The sequence below is a fragment of the Phoenix dactylifera genome, chromosome 8 (assembly GCF_009389715.1).
Source record: "Phoenix dactylifera cultivar Barhee BC4 chromosome 8, palm_55x_up_171113_PBpolish2nd_filt_p, whole genome shotgun sequence".
Classification (NCBI taxonomy): domain Eukaryota; kingdom Viridiplantae; phylum Streptophyta; class Magnoliopsida; order Arecales; family Arecaceae; genus Phoenix; species Phoenix dactylifera.
The window spans coordinates 5279035-5301455 of NC_052399.1; the positions used below are offsets into that span (position 1 = coordinate 5279035).

The window sequence follows — 22421 nt, forward strand, 5'->3', positions numbered from 1 at the left end:
CTCCGTTCGGCACTGGATCGCCGAACAAAAGGCTTCTGTTCGGCTGAACAGTGCCGGACAGAAGCCTTCTGTTCGGCACTGTGCAGCCAAACAGATCTGTTCGGTTGAGGGTTGCCGAACAGAAGGCTTCTGTTCGGCACTGTTCAGCCGAACAGAAGCCTTTTGTTCGGCGATCCAGTGCCGAACGGAGCACGAACCGTGAAAAAAAAAAATTTCGAAACAAGGTGGAATACGTACCTTTGCGGCCGATTCTTCGTCCCAAATCACTAGTTGCTTGTCCATGCTTCGAATGGGGCTTAAATCTCCTTCAAAGATCGCCTAAACGATGTAATGGATCGAGGGGTTTAGGGGGGTTTGAGGGGTTTTTTTTTTTTTTTTTCTTTTCAAAACGAAACGGAGGAGGAGGAAGGGGGGTGTATGAGAAAATTTCAAGGGCAATATGGTAATTACACTAAAGGTTAGTTTGGGTATTTTATTTTTGGTTTTTGGGGGGTGTCCTGAGCAATAGGGGGGTGTATATAGAACTACCCTCACAGCTATCATAATTAGCAAGACCAGAAAATTGATATTCCCAATTTGCCCCTCTGAAAAGCTCCCCTCTCTCTCTCTCTCTCTCTGGCAGACGCCCGCGCCATTGACGACGGCCTCGAAGAGGCCCTGGATCGCTGCGATTAGGGTTCCTATTTTCCCCCTTTGATACAATCTTGGAGAAAGGGAGGGTATAATTCCAATGCGATTCCTCTCTTGAATAGAGATTGAACGAGAGAAGGGAGGGAGGGAGGGAGGAGGAAACCCTAAGATGAAGTCTTCCTCGGGGGCAATCAGCATTGCGGCCAGCGCGCAGAGGCTCGATGTGGACAATCGGATCTCTCTCCGTTACTACTACCGGATCGCGGATAATCTCATCAAGCAGGTCGTTCTTTCTTTCGACTTGGATATAGTTTGTTAATCCTGTGAAAAAAAAAGATTGCATCTTGATCGCGTCCCATGTCTCTTATTTATTTATTTAGATGTATGCGGTATCCGTTATTTTTGATTTATTTATTGTGCTAAACAGGATGATTCGGGGAAATACTTATAAGGATTTGTTCATGTTTAGCGGAGATTTGAAACATTATTTCTTTGGTCATAGGGATATTGTTTTCTTGAATGTGGTTCGAGATAAGGCCTTGTTGACTAGTTTTAGTTTGGGAATTTATAGTGGCGTTACCATCACCAAAGCTTTTGGACTAACAGAAAAGGATGGAATGATTGAGACAGTTTCACGAATGGCATTCCAAGGTGTGCTCTCAAGTGGAAGAAGAGAAGAGTTTGCCAATGGAAAAATTAACCATTTCTTTTTCTTGAAATTGGAAAATCTAACTTGATCAGAGCTCATTGGAAATCCTTTATTTTTCAGGTAACAGACACCTGCAAATACAAAATTGTTCATGCTTTTACTGAATTGAACAAACCCTTGGACAATAAACATCAAGAAAACATAGGAAGTTTCAGTCCAAACATGTAGCACATCTGATGGCATTAAATTTTCCCATCAATTAGAAGTTGTCTTCTGAGATGACATTAGGAAGCTCCACTCCAAACAGATACCTTCGCTGCAATTATCATGTTTTAGCACTTTTATTAGTCTTATGTTTTAGGTGCATCAGCCTTGTTCTTGAAAATATTTTAGCCTACTTATTTATATGTCACAATTTTTGGATTCATGCTTGGGAAGATTTTGTGAAGTTTATTGGAGTTGTAACAATTTTCTCAAGGTTCATGATTACATAGCATATTTGGGAAAGTCCTATATTTAGTTAGCACTGGAATCTGGCTCACTAGAGGTTCTGAAATCAGTAAAGGAGTTTTAACGAAATCTGTGTTTATTTTTGTCTTAAGTTGACAAAGTTGCAAACTCATGTAATTAAGCTTTATGGTTATATGGTGTGAATGCAAATACAGCAGAATTAATCTTAACAAGTGAGCAACATAAAAAGGTTCTCCTTCATTTGCATGGTGATCAACATGGGCTTTTTTCATCAACATGTACTCATCGTCCTTCTAAAATCATCTTCGAGAGCGTGTTATTTGATTTGTTGCTTCATCACCTTCGTGTTATGATTTTATTTATTAGATATAATCAGACCCTGTATTGGTGCCACACTAGCACAGTGTTAGTATGGTACGATACGGAGTTTTTTTGGTATACCGAGTATCGGTACGCCATCCGTACTGAGTATTGGTACCGAACCGGTATGTTACGCCCCGTATTATCCGGTTCAGGCCGATACGATGTACCTTGGAAAGAACATTAGGTTCGTTGAGGATTTTTCTGGATGAGCACAGAAAATTGCTATATTAACCAATGAAAACTTCTGAAAAAAATTCTTTGATTTTAAAGATATCAAAGAAATTTCTTTTCTTGGTTAAGATGATGCTCGTCTCCTGTTTTTCTAGCATGTTGGGCTAAGTCTAATTTTAATGTAGCAAGTTCGAGAATTAAATTATTTCCTTTCCAAAAAATCTTGAAACGAAAATTGCCCTTCCAAATAAGATAAAGATATTACTTTTGTTAATTTAGGCTTTAGTACTCGAAGGAAGCAGATCTACTACTGTAGGTGTAATTGTCGATCAAAATTTCAGAAGCTTTGGATCCCTAGATGTAAACATCATTTCTTTCTATTGTTCAGTTCTTTATGGTATACTGTCAGAAAAGTAGTTGTAGTTGATAGCAGGCACTTAGCAATGTTGACTTACTTACAATCAAGTATGTGCGAAAAGAAAGTAGTGATGTTGGGTCGAAGAGCATAATGCTTACCAGTTACCACCATATTGTCAGTGGTCTGCATTGCTACAGACTGGCCTGTAGTGGTCTTTATTACTTTGATCCATGTTGATACAATAATACAGCCGATTTCTTTGGTTTCCACTTATAAACTTGTTGGGTTCCATCCCAAACAACTTTCTCTTTATTTGGTACAAGTAAACAATTTTTCTTACATTTTCTAGCTTCTTCTAAATGGTTTGAGGTTTTGATGACTTTGATCTTAATTGGAAACACTAATATGCAATAATGATGTTCTATATCGAGCATCTTTGAAGGTTTTATTTGACAAGATCTATTTTCTTCCTTGCTCAGAATTATCACAAGACCATAGTATTCAAGGAAACTAAGCCACAAAAGGCACCATGTGCCATGGTCCTCTAATTCCTTTAGACATTGTTTGGTTGCGGAAAAAGTGGGGGATGTCCCTCACTTCCCCCACTTATTCTGCCAAACAGTATTTGAGGCCAACAGAATAGCCTTACACTGTCCCTACGCCGTCCTAGGAGATACCCCTCCAACTTATATCATAAGCCTATTTTAACCCTATGCTTGGATAGGCTTATTTCATAGAATTAGGTGAAAGCTTATTCTGCCTAATTACCACATTAGCCCTGTAATTACTATTTTGCCCATATCTGCTTTCTAAATACACAGAAAGTGGGAGGGCATTTTTGTCCTTATGATAAAGTCTAGATCAGTGTGAAATTGGATGCTTATTAGTTGTACTCTATTCCCTGTCCTTATCCCCTCCCACTTATTCCTCCAACCAACGCCACCAAACCCTTATCCCGCGGAATAAGTCCATCCCTTCTAAAGTACTCAGATGACGTTTCTTCATTCTAACAAAATTTATTCCACAACCAAATGTAGCTATAGGGCTTAGAGCTAGTGGGGAGGATCTCTAGCTTATTAATTGGGGATGAGTTCCATTGGTGATGAATAATCATATGTCAAGGGAAGTTCTTTTCTATATTGATAAGGTTTTAATTCGAGACATTTAATAGTTATTAGGAATGAGGGATGTGTAATGCATGTACAACATAAAATTTTAAATTATATTACATAAAAAAGTTTAAATAAAACACTATTTTACATTTAAAAAATTTATTGAAGTAAAAATATTACTATGTACACATATTATTATGCAAAAGATGCTTCATACTTAGATAGAAAATATTACCTTATTGAGATGGAATATTTTAAACATTAATTAGTCTTGAATTAGACCCCCCTTTTCGAGAACTGTTATGATCATAATAGGGGAAGAGAGAGCCATAAATTTATGGTTGTCTTGGAAGAGAAAAATGAGATTTTTATTTATTTATTTATTTATTGCTGTTATTTTAGTTTTCATTCTATCTCCCTGAAAATAAGGATTAGAATTGAATTAGATTTTTTTGTTTTGTTATTTTTTAGGAGATGGTTGGGTCAGGGAGGAAGAGAGGTTGCCAGAAATTTGGTGTTGGTCAGAATTTACCGAAGAAAATACTGACATCTCTCCAATTGTTTTTTTCTTCCCTTTTTCAGAAAGCCAGACTTTTTTTCTTTTCTAAATTAGTATAAGTGAGAGGAGAGGCAAGTGGAGGGTAACTGTGGACAGAGAAGCGAGAGGAGCATTTTCCCCCCTTTTTTTGTATTAGAATCCAATTAGTTTTTCTTCCCTTTTTCAAGATTCAGGATTTCATTTTCTTTTTTCCTTCCGCATTATTGGAAGTGAGAGAGAAGTTGCAGGTGATGAGCGAGCGCAAAGTGAAAGGTGGGTGGGGGAGGGTATTAGTTTTTTTCCCTTATTAGATTCTTATTAATTTTCTTTTCTTTTCTTAGGAGCTGAATTTTTCTTTTCCTTGCTAGCTAAGTGGAAGTGAGACATAAGAGGTGGGTGGAGAGTTAGCACAGATTGAGAAGCAAGTGGAGCATATTATATTTTTTCCTTGTTCTAAAACAAAAGGGATTGTTAATATTTATCTTTAAATAGAAAGAAAGGTGGAAAGACATTTTCAGTAGAGAGCATGACAGTCGGCATCAGAGCAGAGTATTCTCTAAATTCAAAACTGTTGTTCTTTTTAATGTGGTATATATTTTAAATGTGGTTCATTTCTCTATGTATTTGATAAGCCAGATGTAAGATCACAGCACATACATTACTGGTGTTAGAAAAATGTTAAGCCCCCATGACTAGTAGATTCCCGTCAGTTATGCACAACATTACTTTCACTATTGTAACCTCCCTCCATGCTTGACCTGTTTAGTGTGTTTTATAATATCTATGTCATTGGTGATTTTCCCTGTCCATCAGAATAGTTGGGGAGTGGCACAATTTCATATACTAGTTGCAAAACCTTTGTCAGATTGGAGATCTTTTATATCATTGCATGCCACATGCCGACACAGGATGAAACTATACACATACCATGATAACCCTGGCCAGCTATACTTGGAGCCCCAAGTAGTTGATCTAGCTTATTGTCCAGGCAATTGCCTACATCCATCTTCTTGGAGACTGAAGCTTGGTTTTTCAGGTTTTCTATGAATTACTTCTGTTTCATTTGTTTAATGCTTAAACTTGCATCAAATTGTCCCGTGCACCCCCCTGCTCCCCAGAAAAGCTGACCTTTTCCTTAGTTATATAAGAAGCATCTATTCTGTTTAAAAGTTATCTTTGCTCTTTTTTCGATTTTTGTTTCTTAATGGGATAATGCTTCCAGACTGGATGGTCAATCTTTTGCCTTTTTCTTTTATTTTTCTTTTCGTCAACCTGTATGTTATGAGATTATTAATTCATAGCAGGAAAGAATCATAAAACGTTGAAATGCCTAGTGCTGAGATTTTAAGTTTTGACTTAGCCTATCAGAATGATAATCACATGATCTGGTTGCTTCATATGTAGGCTAACCTATATCTTTCCTTGGTTAAAATACATAATTTGAAGAACTTAATCCAAAATGTTCTACATATTCTGGGCTGTTAGGTGCTTTTCCGTGCCTTCTATTCTGTCTTTCATGAATTATTCTTATCTATGTTTTGTCTAGGTTCCCTCCTATTGGTATATCCAATACGATATTATAGTTAATTCGACTTATTAGTTATTCGGTAAGGGGCTTCAGTTATTTTCTCACATTAGCGATCTTTGATCTCTAAAATTGTTTACTCACTGCAGGCTAATATCTATCGGGCGGAGAACAATATTATTGATCTGTATGTTATGCTTTTGCGGTTTTCAAGGTCAGTATATCATTTGGAATAGAATGTTATTTGAACATTTTGAATATAGCTGGCTCGTCGCCAGTTTCTGGTTTTGGAATCAGGAAGCACATAACATTTTCTACAGTCACTTTTCATGATGCTATCATGTTATGCTTGATTATTTCTTTTTAGTCTAATTATTAGTGGATGAGTTGATTTCTATCTACTGCAGTTTGATCACTGAGACTATACCGTATCATCGAGACTATCAAGTGTCTCTACAAAGTGAAAGACTTTATTTTAAAAAGGTATGCCATTTTGTTCATTGTTCATGCTTGTTTGAAGTTTCCAATAAGTCCTGCTGTGGACATTTTTTTTCCTGTTGTGTGCTTATCTTCCTAATATGTTGTGATCGTACTGTGTTTTGTACTCATCATGTCCTACTAGATGGAATTATTCTTTGCGCAGTATAAATTATTCTTTGATGGAATTCCTATTTGACTTGTGATATCCTCTTTGCAGAAGTTATTAAATGCCCTGAATGAGCTGGAGGCACTGAAGCCAGTTATGCAACAACGGGTCCAAGAACTGAATAGGAGGATTAGAACTCAAGTAAATAAGTGGGGCCAGGCTCAGCAAAATGGTTTTGTTGATAACTCATTGGAGTGGCCACCAATAAGAAAACAGACACTAACAATTAGCAAATCGAGTCAAGTATGACCTTGTCTCATTATGATACTGATAATGTTGCTGTTTCATTTTGGCACTACTATATAATTCTTCAAATCATTTCTACAATTGAGAAAAGATTACTCTCATACAGTTTTCGGCGACACTCTTATAGTACATAACTGCATGCGTTATGTACCTATACAAATAGGGAAGTTCTGTGGTGCACTTAAAAATTTCTGAATTATCCATCTTTTGAAGTGGATGGTTCAGAATTTATAAATTTAACTGGTCAATGGTGGTTGTGACTGGCTGCACAATCTTAAATAAGTGATTCTTGAACATCCTAGGAGTATTACTTTTTTTTAGGAAAAAAATCTCCCACTTTCCCATACCTTTAGCGGACAAAACTCCATTTATTCCCTCCATTTCCTATCTCGTCCTGCCCCTGTCGCCACTGTCATCAGTTATTCACTAGCTCTCCCCGCTGCTGCTTCATTTGAGAAAGAACTGTCTGTCTCCTTCTTTCTCTTTGCCCTCCCCCAGCCTTCCTCTCTCCACCTTGCATCATGAGCTCTTGCACCTGCTGCATTTGCAGTTTCTTTCTTTCGTACCTCTCTCTCTCCATCTCTCTCTCTCATGCGCACGTGAGTCCTGTCCAACTTGCACCTCCTCTCTCCAACTTGCGCGAGTCCTGTCCAACTTGCACCTCCTCTTGTTGAGCTCCTGCACTGCTGCATTTGCATTTTCTTACTTTGGCGCCTCTCTCTCTCTCTGGCACATGTGCATGCATTTTGCATGCTTGCATCCCTTCCAGCTCCAGCTTCCATCACCACATTTGCCACTGCAATGCCAGTGATATGTTGAGTATCATCTCCATCCAACATTGTCTCTCATCACTAAACCCCATGGCCAGTATCCCTTTCGGGAATTCTCGATGAACTTATTCATAACTGATTATCATAATGCCCCGAAAGGTATAGGATCAGAAGAACAGGGCAAAGAAAATTACATTTATCTGGATATGTTCCACATTGCAGGTACACAAAATTGTTGGTCAAGATGGCACCTCTTGGAATTCAGTCATCCAGAGTGACAGATTACCACTAGCAAAGCCTGGAGAAGAGCAATTTCGCAAATTGTAAGGCATTGAATAATTTGCCTACAAATGTTACCTATGCCAGCAGACTTAGCATAACTACAAGTGAAATTTAGTCCGCACATTTTTCAAAGCTTGGGGTTCTACTTTCATGAATCATGATAATTTGATTACTGCAATGCTTAATATTCTTTATCTTAAACCTATCGCCTATGTGGTGAAATCAAGGTACCTGTAGCCCAACATTTTCTTTTCTTATGCTACATTGATGGTGCTGATTGCAAATAGCTTTTTGCGCGCTGGACCTAAATGCAACATATTCAGCTTACATATCCATTACTTGAGTTTACTGTCTACCTTCCATTATCATCCATCTCATGATGTTTCTAAAGAAATGCAAATTTTAATTTGTAATCACAATTTAGTAGTATAATTACTTCCATTTAGCTTGATATAGGACTATATGGTATTATGGTTACTATATTATGATGGGACTGGCTGCTGTGAATTCTATGAAGCCATCTGTCCCTCCAACAAAGATGTGCATCACATGCGCCTAATGTTAATATTCTTAATGCAAATTACTTTAGTTGATTCACTCATTCACTGATATAAGAAGGATCTCTTTTAAATAACTGTAGCTTATACCTACGAGATTTGAGGGATTGTATTTGATTGAAGATTTCAATATATCATATTTTATACTTGGAATTATGTTAAAAAGCAAAAATGATTTGTGCATGGGAACAAATATATTTGATAATCGAAATATGCTCCAAAATTATAAAGAGGTCATGCCCATTTGTCCATTATGAAACCAATGGGCTGTTTTTTTTTTTTGCTAATTTCAATCATAAGAACTGTTTTATATTTTCTGTGAGCATGAAATAGTGGCATTTGTTATTCAGTTTCAAAACTTGGACATTTTGTAAAACATGTTTTGAAACAGCATAATCACTAGATATCTTCCTGCTTCGTGCTTCACTCTTCTTTCCTTTTTCTTGTTCTTTTTCGTTTTTCTGACTAAAATGCTTCACTCATTTTGGTTGACATTCTTTTGTAGCTCTCTCAATATCCCACGCCCGAATGAGGAGACTCTATCAAGACACTCCATTTTGGGTCCAAATGGGCTTCATGGACAGTGGAAGGCACCCAGTATTGACAGAGGGGTATACTTTAATTCATTAAATACTTGTATCACAATCATGAAAAAACACAATTGACCTTCCTTTTTGTTGATGCAGATCCGATACCCAAGCAATTTGGACTTGAGTCCTATAAATATCCCAAGGTTAGAACTTTTACTGACTTTCCTAATGTACTTCTTTCACTTGAAGTATTAACATCTATGTTAGGTAAGGCAAATTAACATAGTGACTTACTTTTCAATAGTTTCTTATTTAATCAGAAGGCAATCTTCTTTTTACATGACAAATTTTATAATTTTTCTTGACTCTGCATACGATTCTTCATTATGTTGCAGCTAAAGGCCTAAAAGCAGTCATTGTTACTAGCAAGGAATTTTTTGTTCCAACATTATAATTTTAACCGAGGAAAGGACTAAACATGGACTTAAATTCTGCAGCCTTCCCTTTCAGATTTTCCTTTCCCATGGACTTAAATTTTGCAGCCTTCCCTTTCAGATTTTCCTTTCCCCCTCTGTTAAATTCTTCCGCTTCCTCCATCTTTCTTTTATATAATTCAAAGAGCTGATTTATATTCATGTTATTAGTGTTGGAGAATAATGCAACACTGGCTCATAATGCCTCAACTCTTGGAACCATTCTTGTTGTCCTTCATCTCTTCCTTTTGGTAGATGTTAGCCCTCTTAACTGCCTAGTTTTCGTTCTTCCTCTTCCTTTCATTTCTTTCATCTGCCCTCACCTAATAAAGCCTCTTATGCATGATTGCCTTTATTCCTGTCCTTTCCTTGTCTGCATTACAAGACCTAACTCCCTTTCATGAGAAGTTCATCGATAACCTCTCTTTTCACCAGACATGCCTGATTACTTGGTTACCTTTTTATCTGCATAATTTTATGTTGGAGTGAAAAAAAAAATTCTTGCCACCATCCCGGTTCAAGAAATGATTGGACATGTTAATGGATACATGCCTGCTCCTTTGGACTTGATATCCATTAAAGATATTCAACAATGAAAGAAAAGACACTAGGCGGGCAGAATTATATGAAATGTCAACAATATGGCTAATGTATAGCCAAGGGACAGACGCCTTCAGGGTGGACTAATGCCAACCTATCCTAAGAAATTTTGTGCAAGTTATATAATGTTGAAAAAAGAAAAGTCTGTTGAGAAAACCTCGATGATTTTCAATATTTGAAGACTTAGCATAAGCATCCCAAATCCAAACTTAAAGAGGAGTCTTTTTGAAGGACATCCCACAAATTCTATCCAGCTTTACACCTGCGATCTGCCATTCAGAATCCCATTAGTGATGCTGACAAAGTTCTGATTTTGCTTGCTACTATCATGACAATCTTAAGCTATTTATAATTTGCAACATATGCAATCTCAGGTTTTAGTCCTTCATTTGCTATCTTCAAGTCACCTCTCCTGCATGTGAATAAAGTGCTGCCCCTGTTACCTGGCAGCTACCATCATGATTATAGTAATTCTTTTTATGCCAGTGGAAATTTCTAGCATAGAGAAAGTGCATATAATCATATAGGGGATCTCTATAGGTTGAGGATGAAGATTTGAGGGTTTTGTTGATCAACAGGGATATATTATTCTGCCTATTAAGTTTTCTACCTTTTCAGCAAGCAAGTGGTGGAGTTGATCTATAATGCAATGGAGGAAACATGTTTCATTTGGTGTGCCTAATCTATGGAAGCAATAAGCACACTGCCAGAACATGCCAAATTTATTGGTGCAGCAATCTTCATGCATCAAGATTTCCTAGGAAATAACACCTGTTTGTTTCCAAGTTGCTAAAGCAGATCCTCTGTTGCTTATCAAGACAGAGGAAATTGTTATAAATCCACTACATAAAGGCATAGTCGTTAGCAAGAGTGTGTAATATGTAAAATAAATTAGATTAGGAAGTTTTTAGATGCCCACTGTATAAAAGCATAATTGATAGGAGGTCTGTTTGTACCAAGTATAGTCAGATGGATCCATATAAAGGCTGGAAGCATTCCCTGTTACAAGATGGATGCAAGTAGAAATGTGGGTTTCCTAATGAGGATGCATGCATTATGTATTTCACATGGTTACTATGAGGATCATCTTCTTTTGTGCGTTGAGGTATGAATGACCAGTATGTAATGAGATGTCAAGAGTGTTTCTTGGAGAGTCTTGAAATTATTTAACTTCCAGTATGCTTCAAAACAATGCAGTGTATGTAGTCTAACCATGATTGTTTTCTGTATTTCAATGTGGACTTAAAGTTATAATCATCAGAGTATTGCATCGAGATGGTATTTTATTGCAAGCTGGACGTGCATTTCTAAACGGCTGAAATTTATTATTAAAGGTTTGGAAAACCTAAGATATAATTAGGTATAAAAGTTAAGTGGACTGATAAAATAATTTTTCGCCAGCAATGCATAATCATGTGTACTCCTATACGATAACCCGCAATTGCCAATGTTGAAGGATAATGATATAGAGATTCATAATGACCCAAAGTGGTATGGAAATATCTCAGATGCTGTACAAAATCTTGCTGTAACCCGCCTTGACATAGCTATTATTGTTGATTAGATTTTTTTGCATATCTGTCTTCTTACTGCTTCACATAGCACTCTCTGTCAGAGAATTATTATTGATGGAATGGAATTGACTTCAATTTTCAGATTCACTGATGCAAATTGGTTTTGTTATCCATATTCTTGGAAGTCCCCTCAAGATTTCTACACTATCTTGGCAAAAGAGGGCGGACTTTGGTGCAACGGTAAGGTTGCTCCATCGTGACTTGGGTGTTATGGGTTTGAAACATGGAAACAGTCTCTCCACATATGGAGGTAAAGCTACATACATCTAACTCTCCCCAGACCTTGCAGTGATGGGAGCCTTATGCACTGAAACACCCTTTTTACACCTTGGCAAAAATTCTGTCCATGCAAAAGTAGTGGTTGATAAACATGAACATAAGTTACAATTTCTTCTAGGTTGTCCTGGTGTAGTCTAGAACAGTCATTAGGATGTAAACTGTATCTACATAGGTATTAGTTGATAGCATTATGGTTGTCCTATCTGCCATACACTGAGGTGAGTTAGCTCTGGCGCTCAATCATAAAATAAAAACAAAAGAAGGCTCTGCAAATCCTTATCCATCTAGGCGAATTAGCTACGGAGCACAACTAGAAAGAAAAACAGCTCCAAAAAACGATTGAGCAGTGTTATCAACTGATGTTTAACTTGATCTTAATCCACTCAGCGATTGTTCCAATATTTATTTCTTGGTCCAGTTGGTGGACAAGGGGGTAAACTACCTATACATATGGTTAGTAATGATCATCATCTTATTCATGAGAAAACTGAATAGAGTTACATTAGACATGATAAAGCTGCATTAAACATCTGCTGGGCCAACATTTAGCATATGGCTTTTGATTTCATTATTTTGCTCCAAGATTGTGTACAACTTAAAAAGAGGAGGATAAGCTACACCCATTTCCATGTATATCACTTTGTTGTGTTGCAGCTGAAGACATATTTCTCATAATTGCAAATTAGAAATTCTAATTTCACTCATGCCCTATGCTCTGGTAGGACACACTGAGTGGGGATATATCTATTACATGTTACCTCTCTCCCCTCCTCCCCTCCTCCCCCCCCACCCCCCACCCCCCACCCCTAGTGTAGATATATCTATTACTTTGTACCTCTCTTTTACTCCTTTTGTATCTTTTTGGTGCTAAGCTATCATATTTTAGTATATTACTGGAGTACATTTTTGTTGGTAACAGCCTGATTCCGCCAGTGGAAGATAAACCTGTGGCCATAAAAGATGATGGTACTTCAGGGAATAAAAGATCTACAATTGAAGAGGTTCTTTCATTGCATGATGATAGAACAGCTCCCACTGCTGAACCAAGTCCAATGATTAACTTAGATGCTGCAGGAACTCCTATGATGGATATCACCAGAGAGCCTTCTCCTCCACCTGTCCTTGCAGAAGTGCAAGACATGGTTCCTGTCGCATCAGAAGTTTCTAATTCCTTATCTGGGCAAACAGTATCATTGCAGGATGAACTAGTTCAGACTGAATCTCCTTTGGAAGTTCACATAGTGAGATATTGTGCACCCCCTTCTAGATCTTCAGATGTCAAATGTTTTTCTGAAGTGTAATTTATAGGACAACATAGGCACAGAAAGAAATTTTTTTTATTTTTCTGATGCTTTATTTTTTTCCATGTATATGTTTTCACTAATCATCTACTTTGTTTTTGATATTTATTTTGCAGTCCGCAACAATGATGGACAGCTTTATGAGACTTGCAAAGTCAAATACTGTCAGAAATTTAGAAACATGTGGTGTTCTGGCAGGTTCACTTGTAAGAGACGAGGATTTTGAGAATTTGTTTTTTAACTGAAAGCAGCTTTTGGTTGTATATTCAGGGCATTGTTTTGTTTTTGCAGAAAAATAGAAAATTTTATGTGACAGATCTGATCATCCCCAAACAGGAGTCAACATCTGATTCAGTAAGATAGTGATAGCTTTTTGATGTTGTTGTGCATTACACTCTTTGATTTTAATAGCAATCACTGTTTAATCATTCAGTGTCAGACAACCAATGAAGAGGAAATATTTGACTACCAGGACAAGCAATCACTTTTTCCCCTTGGGTGGATTCATGTGAGAACCTAATCCCGCAAATGACTCTATTCGTTCCTAGCTTGTTATAGCATCCAGAATCAACTGTGTAATATATCCAAAGCATCTTCTTGGGTGTTAGTTTTATTTTATTTATAATGCTTCTAGTTCTTATAGACTTGCATATTGTATTTATTGGAATATATGTGAGCATGTTGTAACTATTTTTGTTTGGTTTCTGAAGTACTCTATTAGGAACATCACATTCATTTTCCCTTCATATTTTTATAAATATTAAAAGGGGTACATGTTTACTTTTGATACCTTCTACTTTTCAGTCTGCTAGTACCTTTACTGGCATGAGTTATGGTTTCTGGCTGGTCAAGTCTCTGAATAGTCGGTGCTTTAAACATGTTAGACATCAGGTTATAATCCTCTTTTGGAAGCTTAGTGTATGTATGCTGCCTCTGTGTGAACGGGGAGATTTTCAAGCTAGCGTCTATTCGCTCTCCTCGAACAGGCACCACCTTTGGCGGGGGCATTTATAATCTATATATATTCATTTTTCAGGGTAATGTAGTGAGAGAAATCTCTTCCCTTACATCTAATTGGAGCTTATTTACCAAGAGATCAGCACATTTCCTTGCTTCATATTTCCTTTTTAGAGAATTTTCTGACCATATTATTTTCTTTTTTCATCCTTAGTCTTTCTAAACATGAGGCAAATCACCCAAGATCAGCTTATCTATTGATTTAGCAAGCCATGTTTAACTAAACACAAGCTGATCCAGAATCAGCACGTTCACTTGACAGCCCTACTTCCAGGGTATGCTATTGTGTAGTTGATATTTCTTGCTTTAGACTTGTTTTTGACTGACTTACCAAGTGTTAAAATTCTCTGATTACTGTGTTGTTTCAGTCAGTTTTTTGAGACTCTAACAATGAGGTTTAGGCCTTTATAGTTACAATTTTTTCTTCCTTTTTGTTTTTCTTTTGTAATATTTGAAATTTCTTCTTTTTCTTTTTGGTTTTTGTTTTTTCCCATTTTAGATTTCTCTTGAGGGTAAAAGCTGGCCTTAATGTTGTGTTTTTTTGCTTTCCTTTTTCCCCTTCCAGATTACTCTATCTCAAACTGTCAACTGGTCATTATCCAGCCAACTGTCACATGCATGTAGATTTTTTTCTTTTCTTATTGCTATTTTCCCTTTTTTTCCTACCTTTCTGTCTTTTTTTTCTTTTTAAACCTGTGCAGGCTCCTAACTTTTGTCTGTTAATTGCTGATTTTTTCCCCCTCTCTATCATAGAAGGAGGAACTAGCCGTTTTTTGCCTTATATGTTATTGAAGGATGAATCCTTGGTTAAGTGATATGAGCAATGAATACTAAGTGCCCTCTCTGTAATTTTTTACTTCTTTTTGAAAATCTATTTTTGTGGTTCTTGAAGGTCTTCAGACATTCTTTTAACAGTTTTGTCCCTGCTAAACATTGCCTCCCCTTGAGTAAAATCCTAGTTCCACCAGCAGGCATGGCCTCAATTCTCTATGACCTTTTCTTTCTGATGACCTATTATCATTAGTTGTCTGAATATGCTTTTTCTGGTTATGACAATGTATGTATAAAATAGTCATTATTGTTTTGTCTGAAACTATTTTTCTTTCGGGTTTTTTCTATTTTTTTTTGCGTTTTTAATTGTATGAGTTATGTCACAACAGTGAGTAATTACATCGTCCTTTAATTTTTTCAGAAACTAATCTATGGATAAAATATATTTTTTACATTCCCAAGAGGTTATCTGCTTCTCTTTTCGGATGGATGAGTTGATAATACACACATTATGATGCAGTATGGCTTCTCATCTTTATTTTTAAATGCACAGACACATCCCACACAGTCATGTTTCATGTCCTCGATTGATCTCCACACCCACTATTCATATCAGGTACGCATGGATGCTAATTCCGTGACAATTTATAACTACGTTTCTCTAACTTTCATTGTGTTTTCCTCTTCTAAACATGTTTCTTGTACTTCGCTTAGATCATGTTGCCTGAAGCTATTGCAATTGTTATGGCACCAAAGGATAGTTCAAGGTAAGAGTTTCAAGACATCAACCATCTTTAACATTGCCTTTGTAATTTACTTGTTTCCATCAGATTCATACGAGCAATTGCTTCTTATTCTGGGAGATTAAATAATCTTCTCAATTTATGCAGGACCCATGGGATATTCCGACTGACCTCTCCTGGGGGCATGTCGGTCATTAGGCAATGCCAGCAGCGTGGTTTCCATCCTCATAAAGAGGCACCGGATGGGGGTCGTATATATGACCACTGCTCATATGTCTATATGAACCCTAATTTGAAGTTTGATGTAATGGATCTTCGATGAACATAAATTTCCTCCATCACTGGAATAAATCATGTATGTGATAAGTCCATTGGTTGTACAACTCCATGACTATATATATGATGAATCATCAAGCTGGCTTTCCTGTATATGATAACAGAATAGATGGTTCAAGTGTAACTCAGGCCGTGATTCATCAAATTTCATCGTTTTCAATTCATATTGGTCCAAAACTGGCTTTGCTTTTATTTTTGTTGTTGGTATGCAATATCAGTTGATTGCTGTTCTTGGATGTTGGCAGTGCTTTTATAATAGGTAGCAAGATGCATAATGTGGAATGATTAATGATTCAGATCGTTGGAATTGGTTTCTCTGCACTGGTGGAAGCACTCTCGTCCAAAGCTGATTCAAGATAATTAAATTGACAGTGGATATAGAAAGATTACGGAGCACAGTGGAGGTTTTGATGGGTTCTTGATTTTTTTTTCTTTCAATTGACCCGATAATGCTTAAGGGATTTCCGAGATTAAGGCTTCTGTTTGCGAAGAACCTGTGATAAAATTACACATTAAACAACTTTTACTGCCACTTACAAAGTTGGACTAGAGAATGATTCTTCCGTAGAAATTTTAGGAAAGCTGAAAAGCGGTCTTTAGGTACTTAATTCTTTGATCCAATTTTCAGGTACTCGTTGAATAGGTAGTTTGGGATAAAAGGAAGAAGCATCCCAAGTCGATCATTATTTAAGTTCATCGACTAAATTAATGTGGAAACCAAATAATGCCCCGGCGACAGAGAACCAACTGGGCAGCTGGGGTTTAATCCAAGCAGTTTTGCTTTCCTTTTCTCATACGTCAAAGGACTCAAATCTCGCAGAAGTGATTAAGAACGTCTCGAGCCATGATTGAGAAAAGAACTTGGATTATTATATGTTGGTGTTTGATGGAGGAGTTCCAAGATGTGCATAGCATGGCTAGGATGGTCGACCTTTGTATTTAGTGTAGGGTGAGCAGGGGGCATGAAGAGAGAGAACTAAGTGGGGTTGAGAGGCTACCCTGTAGCCACGCGCCTCGGCGTGGAGGTGACATGATGCGGCGGTGCCCACCGGTGCAGCGGCCTGCCTTGCTTTCGTTTGCGTTGGCCAATCACCAAATCGTGAGAGGATCACAGCACCTACCATAGTCGTCTAATCTCTCTGATTCCATAACGTCTGTTCTTCTCAACGAGCAGTCGAGATATTCCTATTCTCAGACTACCATAATCTTCTACGCATATGATAATGAGCACAACCGGTAACAGCTTTAATTTGGGCTATGACAACGATTTGTGTTAATTATCAAATGTTGGGTTATATCAATGTTGGGTTATATTATTACAAGAAGTTTGTCAAACTGTACTTATTTATAGATCTTAGAAGTAGAACGAAATAGCTATTTAACAGTTATGGAATATAATACATGTCAAGTTGTTTGCAAGGGAATGTTCATACGACACAACTCGGAGACAAGAGTGCAGATTCGTACAGAAACTGACCCACCCCGGATAAATTGAATATAGCAGGTGGCATTTTTTTTTTCTTTTGTTATGTTTGAGAACTTCGCAAGACCTAAGAGTAAACTGAACGCGAGGGATATGCTGGGCTAGCCGGCGCCTTTAGCACTTGCAACTTGCCGGATAAAAACATAATAGAATGGACTGAAGGAAAGGGATGCTTTAAAAAAATTTCAAGGTCTTGGTAGGTGGAGAACATGACGAACCTAGAAAAGCACTTTTGGTACGAGCATCGTACACAGAAACTATTTGAATGAAACATGTCGCATTAGCTAGATTTCTAATGTTGGTTAGGAATCAAATTGAAGATCATGGGCCCACTGTAGGGTCCTTTGTAATTTCTTCCATCTCTACTGTTAGAGTCCTCCATCTATGATCTATATATGTCATGTTCATTAGGCCATTTTCATCATGTCCAAAACCAAGCTACAGCGACTTGTCGTCTAAGTATGGCCAATAGTCTGGATCTCAATATAGTGATCTACAAATTCTACTACATCTTGCCAATTTTGCCAAGTAAATTGCTTCTTTTTTTTTTTCAAGAGTTAGATTGGTTGAAAGCCAGGCTAAAAACAGGAGTGTGGGCAGGATCAGGTCCAAGTCTCATAGGAGATATTATGTGCTGAAAATGAAATCTTGTTTTAGCTTATTTAATTATTTGTGACCCAATAGAGACAATTGTTGCACAACCAAGGAATTCCTAGTTTTATTTTTTACTTGGACCGACATGATCTTCAATTATAGCGTCCACCGATTAAATCTTGAGTTGGAACCAAAATTTTCTTAGCCAGTTGCCCGATCAGCCGAGCATACTAGCAAAAAAGAAACCCCAGCCACTGGTTTGGCTGAAGTGAAGCAGCCATTTGAAAAGTTGAGCAGCTACCTCCTACTTCTTGTTGCTCCTCGGCAGCTTCAAGAGTATTGACTACAGCTCCCTAGTTAAAATCTTTGGTGGATGATCACCAGTGCTAGGTGTCCTATGTTTATTTAATCGCCGGTTTAAGATAAGAATCAAAGGTAGTCTTCAATAAAACCTTTGCTTCTAGATCTGGATATTCTTGCAGGAGGCCCTCAATAATAAATTTCATAAGCCTAGAAGACCAGAAACATACTTGTGGAAAGACTAGATAGTTTACATGTAGTTTGAGTGGGAATATGATGTCTTTGCCAAAGTTGAAAATGTACTAGCTAGCATATATTGGCTCTAGTTATCTACATGCTTCGATTGTAATTCAAATATTGTATTGATTGATCGCGAAAATTTGACTGAAACACACTAGCTTTTGGGCCCAAACAGACGCCTAGCTAACCCCTAAACAAGTGGGGAATAGCAGCATGATGTTAATAATAGACTTGATTGCTTTTGCAGGCGGTCTCTAGCTATGATCAAACTAAAACGTTGGTCTAAGAAATCTGGAAAGTAGATGATCTGAGAATTTGGTGAGCAATTTCGAGCTTTCAACCTTTATCTGTAGGTATGCGGTTCCTTTCATCCTAAGAAAGAAAGATTCTGAAACTAACAGCCAACTAAGCAGAGAAAAGCCTCATACATACTATCTCCTTCAAAAAGGTTTCAAGTCTAATTCTTGGTTCTCAAAATGGCCCCTAAATAAATTGGGCGAGAACTTCTAAGGGCAACAGCCATCAAAATAAAATCTCTTATATATTTTGTGACCATAAGTATTTTTCACCGATAACAAGACGAGTCAAAAGGTATTTGCAAACTCTGATAGATTGCACATCCAACCTCTTTTTCTTTTCAGAAAATGATGTGAAACCTATCTTAATTTCATTGATCATAAAATTAGACACGGAAAGGAAGAAGAAGAAGAAGATGAAGAAGACTAGAAAATTATGGATCCCAAAAAAAAGTTCTAGATGTATTAGCATTCCTCTATTTCTATAACTTCCACTTGACCACAATTGCTAGTATATTCCAGCCTGCCCTCCACCTTTTCTTCACTTTTTGGCTCTCCATTTGTCCAGGGATGAACTCAAAGTAGCAGCTCTACTTTCCACTCAATCTTTAACGTAAAGAATTCCCAAGCCTTTCTAAAAAGGGCATCTTAAGAAAACATGAGAAACAGACACCTTGGCTTGGCAACAAAGAACATCAGGAGGACTTCTTTTTGACGCCCAAACTCTTGGCCTTAGGCGACCGCCTCAGTCGCCTAAGGCCCCCGACCCGGGGAAGGCCCCCATCCCACCGCACTTTTTTTTTTTATTTACTGCATAGGCTGATAGCCTGATAGGCATCATAGCTTTCAGTTTCAGCCTTTCCGAAAGCTAGCTAGTCCTAGCTGGGCAGTGGGCGATGGCTACCAGTACCGGGCTACGCCGCTACAGTGCATCCCCTTCGTCCTTCGGCGTCTCCCCGACGACAGGCTGGCTGGGCAACGACTACGGCAGTTGACAAATGACAAGCAACGGAATTTTTCTCCCCCCTTCTCTCCCCCCTTCTCAGTTCTCTGCCGCCGGTGCTTTCTTTTTTATTGGTTCAACCTTCTCCCAAATCCCAATCCCCCGTTCTCTGGTTCTCGGCAGACTCGGCAGACTCAGAAGCTCGGTTCTCAGTGCTCTGAAGTCCCTCTCCAGGCTCCACTGCAGCACGCTAGCACCACTCCATCTTTCCTCGCCGACGCCGTCCTCGGCTCCTCCGACAGTCCGACTCCGAGCCTCCGACCTCCGAGGCTCCATATCTCCACCGTCCTCGCCCCTCGGTGACTCGGTCCTCCTCCTCAGCTCCAAGAAGGCAGAACCCGGCGAGTGGCGAGCCGCCGGCCGGATCTCCTCTCCTGCTCTTGGACCGCTGGCCGGATCTCCTCTCCTGGCCGACGTCGCCATCCTCGGCTCCCCCGTCCTCCAACCTCCGAGCTCCGGATCTCCTCTCCTGGCCGACGTCACTGTCCTCGGCTCCCCCGGAGCCTCCGGCCGATGGAAGATCCGGCGAGTGGTGAGCTGCCGGCCGGATCTCCTCTGAGAGGAGTCCTCTCCAGCTCTCCTCGCCGTCCTCGGCTCCTCCGACTTCCGGGCTCCGCCGCTTCGGCCTCCTCGGCAGCTCGGCTCCGCCACTCCGGTCCACCGTCCTCGGTAGTCGGTCCTCCATGAGCATCCCACATTCCCACTGATCCCAGCCTCCCACTCTCCCAGGCAGTGGTGATCGGTGAGACATTTCTATTGTTTTTTATTTAGTCAAGACTGTCAAGTTAGATGATTGTCCTCTGTTAGCTTCTAAGCTAGTTTACTAATTTTAAAATATTTTTATACTTATTAAAAAAATTTATTATTTTAAATAATAATAAAAAAGGCCTCTTCTAATGAGTTCGCCTAAGGCCCCCAAATGTATTGGGCCGCCCCTGCCTTCTATAAGCACGCGTAAAGGAAAGTGCTCCAGAATGGTGATAAATGCGTCTAATACTAGCTTGGCAACGTAGCATTCAACCAACCCTTATACATCACTCACCGATCCCCTCATGCCATGTTTCAAGATAAACTTTTAATGAAGAACGCCTCTAGAATCAAGTTAGTATTAACTTGTTGTGACATGTTACAGTGATCTTCGCTTAGCATCTCTTCTATGTCTTTCCAATATTCTCCCATGCTTCTTTGTCGAGGAATTGAAGCATTTTAAAGTTAAAAATTAGTTTTTACAGGCATACACATAGTTACAGTTTCTGCCAAGAAAAGAGAGACAAAAAAGAAATTATCACATTTCACGAGCCTTCAGAAGTACGAGAATTTGACATGAAACAAGTTATAAACAAGACTAGGAGAGAGTTTACAACTTTAGATTAACTATTTTCTTCTCATGAGCTCCACTTAATTAAAACCTCGATAATATCTACATCCAAGTTTGTAAAATATTTGTTCTTTTTTGCATCCTGATAAGATAAAGTAAACTAAACACCACCTAATCATCTCGTAAAGAACACCCCTCCAAAGGAAGCTGTGACGTTACGTTCCACGACTATAATAAACAATACCAACTCCGTTTTCCAGAAAAATTCTTTCCAATCATGCCTATAAATCCACCCAACGCAGCAATAACATATTGAACTCCACAAATTCTAGAGGTCATTATCCATCTAGATGTTCACATTTTGAACTGCCGCGTGGGAGCACTCGACTAAATTATAAATGGTTATCTCACCATGATCTTATTCATACCTAATCTTCTAATTAGAAAAGTTAAAGAGGACGGGAACTGATATGTTGCGTTTCCTGGTTATAAAGGGATCCATGGATACACCCCACTTCAATATAACCATACCTCAATACATTTGGCTGCAACTGGACGGAGCCATCTTTCAGCATTGTCTTGCTAAATGACTTGTTCAAGACTCATTCAATCAGATAATTACATGCATTAAAACAACATTTTCTGACTTGATTTGTAGATAAGCCAAATCTAAACAGCCACTTGCCGGCAAATACAATTATATGGTAATAAATTGTGTAATAGTTAAGAAATCGCACAAACATCACATGTTTGACTTGCATAATTATCTCATCATTGTTTTTTAAAAATGAAAAAAAACTTAGAAGAGCGCATCATTGTTTTTTAATAAATAATTTGCGATGCCTTTAGTAATACTTAAAAATGAAAAAAAAACTTAAATAAACCAGGCCCATACATTAATAGCCATGCTACGCTCATCTCTGCACCAATTTAGAGTGCAACTATTTTTTTCCCATATTTCCTACAATTATCATAGTTATTAGCCCAGTTGTTGACTGTATAAATCTTCAAGAAATCTCCATGATAATGTAGCTAAATATTCAAAAGATTACTAAAGAATATTCAAGAAATTACCAAATCTATATATTATTGTAGATTTTTCATTAAGGGATTATTGCGGCATATCTTGGATTAATATTTGTAGAATCTTTAAGATCATATAAGATTTCCAGAGCATAATCTTGGGATTTATTGTTGTGCATTTCTATTCTAGCATCTACTACCATTGTAAGTAGTTGTACAGAA

General features: G+C 38.2%; 1 protein-coding gene across 1 annotated transcript; it reads left to right on the forward strand.

Moving 5' to 3' along the window:
* The first annotated feature begins 569 nt into the window (after nt 1-569).
* LOC103712884 (AMSH-like ubiquitin thioesterase 1) lies at nt 570-16127 on the forward strand. Its single transcript, XM_008799577.4, has 14 exons — nt 570-913; nt 5967-6031; nt 6225-6300; nt 6515-6706; nt 7702-7802; nt 8824-8929; nt 9005-9051; nt 12694-13015; nt 13192-13281; nt 13367-13429; nt 13509-13583; nt 15417-15479; nt 15578-15630; nt 15754-16127. The coding sequence occupies exons 1-14, from the start codon at nt 800-802 to the stop codon at nt 15926-15928; spliced, it is 1542 nt and encodes a 513-aa protein (XP_008797799.2). The 5' UTR covers nt 570-799; the 3' UTR covers nt 15929-16127.
* Nucleotides 16128-22421: the final 6294 nt, after the last annotated feature.

Bases quoted from the DNA above. Each gene is read 5' to 3' on its own strand.
- LOC103712884 (XM_008799577.4), top strand. From the start codon at position 800: ATGAAGTCTTCCTCGGGGGCAATCAGCATTGCGGCCAGCGCGCAGAGG. The intron at 7,803-8,823 runs GTAAGGCATTGA...ATTCTTTTGTAG, and splicing joins GAAGAGCAATTTCGCAAATT to CTCTCTCAATATCCCACGCC. The intron at 13,584-15,416 runs GTGAGAACCTAA...TTAAATGCACAG, and splicing joins TTCCCCTTGGGTGGATTCAT to ACACATCCCACACAGTCATG.